At 55.9% G+C, this 7,011-nt stretch overlaps 1 protein-coding gene across 1 annotated transcript; it reads left to right on the forward strand.

The window, feature by feature from the left end:
* Nucleotides 1–964: 964 nt before the first annotated feature.
* On the forward strand, nt 965–6,248 carry LOC123635006 (glutathione S-transferase Mu 1-like). Its single transcript, XM_045546738.1, has 8 exons — nt 965–1,097; nt 1,333–1,408; nt 1,837–1,901; nt 2,199–2,280; nt 2,381–2,481; nt 3,432–3,527; nt 3,614–3,724; nt 5,720–6,248. The coding sequence occupies exons 1-8, from the start codon at nt 1,062–1,064 to the stop codon at nt 5,807–5,809; spliced, it is 657 nt and encodes a 218-aa protein (XP_045402694.1). The 5' UTR covers nt 965–1,061; the 3' UTR covers nt 5,810–6,248.
* The last annotated feature ends 763 nt before the right edge of the window (nt 6,249–7,011 follow it).

Consider the following 7,011-nt stretch of genomic DNA (forward strand, 5'->3'; position numbering starts at 1 on the left):
TGAGCTACCCTGTCATACTCCAGGTCACACACGGGTCAGGAGCCAGGCCCAGGGCTAGAATTTGTGGACCTGGACAGCTGAGGGTCTACCCATCCTGCCTGTGGTCCCCTGGCTCTACTCTGGCCATCATCCTTTGAGCTCCCTTCTCAGGGAGGACAGAAGTCTGGACAGAAGGACAGAAGTCTGGCCTCTCTGAGGACATGTTCTTCCACCCTCCATCACATTCCCTCTGTGACCACTGCACTCCTGGTCACTGTCCTGGTCAATGTGAGGTCCACCTAGCGGACTGGCAGGACATTTCTTGTGAGGGAGAAGCTTGGAAGAGAACCTCAGATACTCCACCTACTTGCAGAGTCTGGTTCTTGAATTTAAATTAATGAATTGTGCCAAAATACTAATTAGCTAATTTACATATCTTAGCCAGATGAAAGAAGGACTCAGCTCACAAGAGTCCCTAAAAGACAACAGATCATATTTTTTTTTTTTTTTTTACTGTGGCCCTATGGATTGCTTTGGAGGAGTATTAGGCCTCGAGCAGCTTTCAGATTGGACTAAACCCTGGTCTTCCAGTGATAGACTCTGAATTAAACTCTCGGGTTGGGGGCACCTCTTTATAGTCTACCCCGACAGCCCGAGCTTCCCAGAGGCCGCAGCGACTCGGCGGCCGAGAGGCTGAGCGATGCCAGGAGAGAAGGAGAAGGGAGAAGAGCTTTGCTGTTTTAGGATGTGGCTTTTCTCCCAGGTGCACGGCCAAAGCCCTGTCACCTAGCAGAGGTCTGGACGGGGGCGGGGCGGGGGAAGCGGGGGAGCCTGACCACTGATTTGGCTTCGGGGCCTCCAGAGCTGGCCGCCCAAACCCTGGGGCCTGGAGGCGACAGCGGCTGGAACTCGCAGCCAATGGGGCCCCGGGACGGCGCTTCCGCCTCGAGGCGGGGCTGCTCTCCGGGGGGGGGGGGCGGGGGGATCCGAGCCGGCCCCGCCTTTCGCCGCCCTGAATCTCACAAAGTCGCGGCCTAGCCCTGCTGTGCGGGCCTTGCACCAAGTCCAGGGCAACCTGCGCCATGCCGATGACACTGGGTTACTGGGACATCCGCGGGGTGAGGAGGGGCCGCCCGGGCGGTGGGGCCGCGGGCAGGGCCGGGGAAGGGCTGAGCAGCGGGGCGCGGGGCTGGGCGTGGTCGCTCTTGCTGGAGCCGCTGCCTGTCCCTCTCACGAGGGCCTGCGCGTGCCCGTGGGGACAGGGGCGTGTGGGTGTCGGGTGGGGGCTCACGTGGGGCGGATAAAGTCAGGAATCGGGGTCCCTCCACCTCTGACCCGGGCCCTCCCTCCCAGCTGGCTCACGCCATCCGCCTGCTCCTGGAATACACGGACTCCAGCTATGAGGAAAAGATGTACACGATCGGGGACGGTAATGGCACACTCTTGTCCCGACCTCTGCCCTACCAGGCAGCCCATGCCGTGGCCGCCTGTGGCTCCCTGTGCAGCCTCCACCTGCCGGGGCTGCAGCCTGGCCGTCCCTGAAGCCCTTTGAGGGGGCAGTGAGGCTTCCCAGGCAGGAGGCTGGGAGGGATTGCTGGGCCTGGTGTAGGCAGTTGGCTGGGTCCCCGCTTGGGGTTTGCCTAAACCTTTGCAAGCCTTAGTGGGACAGAGTCCAGAGCCCTTGCAAGCATTCTTCACCCGCCCCTTCCCCCTCCAACCTTGGAATTGGAGACTGAAGGGCTCAGGTTCTAGACCCCCCTGCCTCAGGGGTGTTGCCTCTGACTGCTTGGGAGGGTCCCTGGGGAAGGAGGGCTGCACTCTGGGGAGGTTTGTTTTCACTCGTCTTCTCCACCACAGCTCCTGACTATGACAGAAGCCAGTGGCTGAATGAGAAATTCAAGCTGGGCCTGGACTTTCCCAACGTAGGTGCAGAGGAAGGGGTGGTTTGGGGAAAGGGAAGGTGTCTCTGTGTCCATGCCCTTTCCCAGCTCAGAGGTTTTGGGATCAGGTGCCTTTTTCTCCATTGCTCTCATGCCCGGCTCTCCACTCTGCCTTTCCATGGTGTTCTGTGTCCCAGCTCACTCACCCATCTGACAGTATTCTTACCTAGGGCCGCGGGCAGGCACAGTGAGTGCCAGGTCTCATGTCTGCCCTTGCCCAAGAGAAGGGGATGCTGGGGAGCCTGGTGGCCCAGCTGACCTCTCCGGTTGCCCATGCAGCTGCCCTACTTAATCGATGGGGCTCACAAGATCACCCAGAGCAACGCCATCCTGCGCTACATTGCCCGCAAGCACAACCTGTGTGAGTGGGGCCGGCTGCAGGGTGTGGGGGACAGTGGCCACCCCCCTGGGCTTGTCTTGGGTGGGATGCTGAGGGTGAGTCTCTGTTGTGTGGGTGTCAGGTGGGGAGACCGAAGAGGAGAAGATTCGTGTGGACATTTTGGAGAACCAGGCTATGGATACCCGCATGCAGCTGGCCAGGGTCTGCTACAACCCTGACGTTGTGAGTCCCCTCCTCCCCCTGGTTCCAGGCAGCCAGGACTCTTGCATTCCCATCTATACCGGACCTGTTTTCCATTTGCACTTCTTACTCCTACTCATCTTCCAGGCTATTTCCTATCCTGCTGCTACAGTGACCCTGAAGACCCTAAATCATGTCAAATAAAGCCACTAATTCAATTCGCACCAATCTTAGCAGGTTGGAAATCCAGTTTCTAGACAATAATATTTACTTCCAGAATCCTCTCCGTCTCTGACATCTGGCCTCTGCTGTGGGCCATCTCTCCTGGGTGGTTCACCCCATCTGCCTGCTTCTGGATGACAGAACCAAACTATGAGGAAAACAAGTACAAGATGGGACAATGTAGTGGCACCCTCGTAGTCGGACTTCAGCTCTACCGTTTTCCAACTGATGTCTTGACAGTCTTATGGATCCCTGTGTTTTCCTATTAGAAAGTTCAGGGTCACCAGAGAGAACGTGTGCCTCTCCCTCCTTCTTTTCAATCTGAAACTCTCCTGATTTTTGAAAACTGCTGAAATGTCCATTGCGTTTTTCTGCCACCGCCGTAGGTAGAACTTTCGACTTCTTTCCCTGAGCTCTTTTCATTCTTTACTGTTGTCACCTGCCTGACATCTCAGTGCAGAGCCTGCCGGGTGCTCAGGGTGCTCCTGGGTCTGACCCACAGGAGACTTGTTTGGGAATCAGTGGTGACAGACTCAGGGACAGTCTTAATCCTCTCTGCCTTTGCATCATCTCAGATAGGGTCTGGTAGTCAGTAGGAGCCTAATCAATGCTGATGTATTCATGGAGGGCTGCGCACTGACCCAGTTCCAGTTGTGGGGAAGATGGCTGCTCACCTGTGGTCAAGGGGGCCACGCACAGCCCTGGGGAGGCCTGCCTCTGTGCCTGGGACGCTAGTGTCTGAGGGTGGTGACAGCTGTTCTCTGTCTCAGGAGAAACTGAAGCCCAAGTACTTGGAGGACCTCCCCGAAGTGCTGAAGCTGTACTCACAGTTCCTGGGGACAGGGCCCTGGTTTACAGGGGACAAGGTAAAGGGATGGGCAGTGGGGAATGAGAGTTGTCATACTTCCATTGTCCCGAAGCTTCCAGCCCACTCACTGTTGGCCTTCTGCAGATCACCTTTGTGGATTTCCTCACTTACGATGTCCTTGACATGCACCGTATATTTGAGCCCAAGTGCCTGGACGCGTTCCCCTCCTTGAAGGACTTCATGGCCCGTTTTGAGGTGATGACCCCATCCTCCTCCTCTTTGGTGTCCCTTATGCCTTTGTTCTCCTTTGTCACGCTTTCCTAGTCCTGGAGCTAAAGAAAGAATAACCAGCATTTATTGAGCACTGGCGTCACGCCAGGACCTGTGCTCAGCCTATTACATCCATGGTGTCACATTTAAACAGTATAACATTCCCACAAGGCCGGTAGAATTATCACTTCCATTTTACAGATAAGGAAACTGAGAATGAGAGGGTAAGTCATTTGCTCAAGGTCCCAGAGCTAACGAAGGTGTGGGGGGCTCCCTGTCAGCCTCTGGCTTCCATAGGCGGCAGTCAGGGCTCCCCCTTTCTTGTGCCAAAAGGAAAAGCCTGAGGCCCTGTCTACCCTGGCTTTGACAGCCCAGGACACTGTGGAAGCGGCAGAACATCTCAGGAGTGCGTATGTAGCTGGCATTTGTAGGACTGACACAAGGTAGCATTGAGGTCCCGTACCCAAGACACAGACAATATTCATACCTCGTCTCCAGAAAGCTTTGCTCCCATCGGACCCTCATCTGGGGAACACTGAGACCCAGGGCTGTCTTGCTGCTGGATGTGAGTGCATAGGTGGGTGCCCTGTCGAAGGATTTTATCTTGAAGTGTCCTCTGTCCTCCGATATTCCGGGCGCTCTATCTGTGAGAAGGGCAGTGGGCTCATTTTAGCCCGTGTTGACTGGTCTTGTCCGTACGAGGCAGGTGCCAGGCGCAGTGGAGATGCAGAGATGGCCACTCCAGTGTGGAAGTGAGTGCAGTGGGCAACTGCTGGCACCGCAGACTGTGAGGTGCCAGTTGTACCAACCGGGTGGAGCTCAGGGAAGATCCTCTGTTACCTGTAGTCAACTAGTTTGAGAGCAACAAATCCTACTTTAGCACAGATTAGGGGATTGAGGCAGTAGTCCAACAGGGTTTTCAGCACAGAATGTGTTTTCCTTTTCCCTCCACTCAAGAGCTGCTGTCTCAGCTGGTTCTCATCAGCGCTGGTTCTGGTCCAGGCCGAGTGGCCTTGGGGATTATGGAAGAGGTAGTGGGAGGGGACAGGGAGGAGAGAGCTGAGCACTGCAGCCTGTGGCCTGCCAGGGCCTGGCCTTGGGGAACATGCAGCCTGGATCTCCTTGAACCTGCAGAAATTATCTGGGCACTTTATCCTGGGAGGATGGTGCACAGCACACCTGGGTGCCATGAGGCCTGGTCGGCTGTAGCAGGGCTAGAGGTGAGGTAGGTTGGGGCACAGTGAGATTGGGCTCAGGTACCGCGTGGAGGGGTGTGTACTTTCTGCTTACGGGGAATGATTCAGCCTGGCCCAGTTTTCCTTGTGCTGGTCCACGGCCCCTATCCCCTTTCATCCAGGTTTGCTGAGTCACTGGGTGAGCCCTGGGCTCCCCTGCAGGCTGCACAGGCATGTTCTGAGCCCCTTTGTCCTGGCAGGGGTCCCTGCTCTGTGTGCCAACCCAGGCAAGCCAAGAGCTTCCCTGTGAAAAAGGAGAATGTTTGAGCGGATAGGGTGTGACTGGACCTCCTCTGGGAGAGAGGGAGGAGAGGAATTGGCAGAAGGCCCAGAACTGGAGCCAGTGAGAGCCAGGGTATGTGTAGTGTTGCCCCACTGACTAGCTGTGTACGTGTGAGGGGGTTGCTGAACCTCTGTGTACCTTCTGGTGAGTGGTGATAGTAGAGCCAATCTTGCAGGTTAGCTGGGTGGATTTCCTAAGCCTGCCTTGTCGTATCTAGTGGATCCAGAGCTCCCAGCACAGTGTAGGGCCTCCGTGGGTGGTGGCTGTCATGCAGGTATGCCGTGACTTAGGTTGAAGAGTGCCCTGAGCAGAGCTGGGGACCCTAAGAGACCGGGTGATGCTGCCGCACGTGGGCCCACGTGGAAAGGCTGTCGTGAGGGCCCTGAGGCGCTGTGCCTGCAGTGGCCGCCGCAGTCTGGTGGGCAGCAGCCCCTGAGCTCTGGCCTTATTTTCCCCCCTCAGGGCCTGAAGAAGATCTCTGCCTACATGAAGTCCGGCCGCTTCCTCCGAGCCCCTCTGTTTTTAAAGATGGCCAAATGGGGCAACAAATAAAGCCCTGTCGTGCCAGGGGACGGAGGATTGAGCCACTGCTGTGCCTGCCACCTGGGGCCCTGGAGAACAGCCGGATTAGATTCCCTAAATACCACCGCACCAGCCATTGATTCCTTTGTTTTTCTTTCCACTCTTTTCTCCCCCCAGGGACTTATTGGTGCCTTTTATTCTAACCTGACCTCTGCCCATACAGGCTCTTTACAGCTTCACCTGCACACTTTCCTTCCTCAAAGTCCCCCTGCTAACGTCACCTGTCCCTGTGCTAACGCCAAGCTGACCCTCTTTCTCATCAGTGCTTGTCTCTGCTCTGAGAAGCCAGGACGGACCCCGAGTTCCCCAGCAGTGCCCCGAGAGGCCAGTCCTGCCCGGTGTGCAGGCCCCGCTCCCCAGCTAGTTCCCCGCGCAGCCCTGCCTGATGCCCAATAAAGCCTGAGCACTCCTGCTGCGTCTTCTCTGACTCCCTCCGCTCCGTGGACGCAGGACTGACTGTGTAGGGGTTACGGGTCGTGTTCTTCTGTGTTCTGTTGTCCCCAGCGAGGACTGCGTGGCTGGGGGTGCGTGTGTGTGGTGTGGATGGTGAGGCAGGTTCGTGAGGTTCCTTGGTCATTTCTGTGCCTTATCCATATCCCTCTGGTCCTCACCACGGGGATTTTTACAGCAGGGCGCTCCTTCTGTGCCTGGATTCCACAGGGGTTCAGCATCTGGAATGCCTCCTGGGGGCCAGGGGGAACTGTGTGTTGTGGTTCAGAGAGGGGCTCGGCTCCTGGGGTGGCGGCTGAGCAGTCCCCAGGTGGAATATCTTCTCTCACCCTCTCCCGAAAGCTTCCCCTGATCCAGACATCCCTCCTCACAACATTTCTCAGTGAAATATACCCCACTGTGTAGTACTGAAAAGTTTTTGTTGTACTTGTTTTTCACCCAACTCAATCATAAATTCACTGAAGAGAGAATCCATGTCTTACTGGGCTTTTTAATCTCGATATCTATCAGAGCGCCTGACATACATTAAGTGCTCTGTAAGTTTGGAAATTTGAAAGAATTCTCCCTAGGGAAGACTCTGCCAACATTTACAGTCACGATTGGGATTTAGAGCTCTGGATGTAGTTATGTTAACCAGAGATATAGAATGACATTCTGAAGATTTTGTGTGTGCAGGTCTTGGAAATGAGCCGGTCTCTATCTCAAGCATTTAATAGGTGCTG

This window comes from Lemur catta, chromosome 3 (genome assembly GCF_020740605.2).
Source record: "Lemur catta isolate mLemCat1 chromosome 3, mLemCat1.pri, whole genome shotgun sequence".
NCBI classification, from domain to species: Eukaryota; Metazoa; Chordata; class Mammalia; order Primates; family Lemuridae; genus Lemur; species Lemur catta.

Excerpts from the sequence above, each read along its gene's own strand:
- LOC123635006 (XM_045546738.1), top strand. The coding sequence starts at position 1,062 with ATGCCGATGACACTGGGTTACTGGGACATCCGCGGG. Across the intron at positions 1,098-1,332 it reads GTTACTGGGACATCCGCGGG|CTGGCTCACGCCATCCGCCT; the intron begins GTGAGGAGGGGC and ends CCTCCCTCCCAG. Across the intron at positions 1,409-1,836 it reads GATGTACACGATCGGGGACG|CTCCTGACTATGACAGAAGC; the intron begins GTAATGGCACAC and ends TCTCCACCACAG.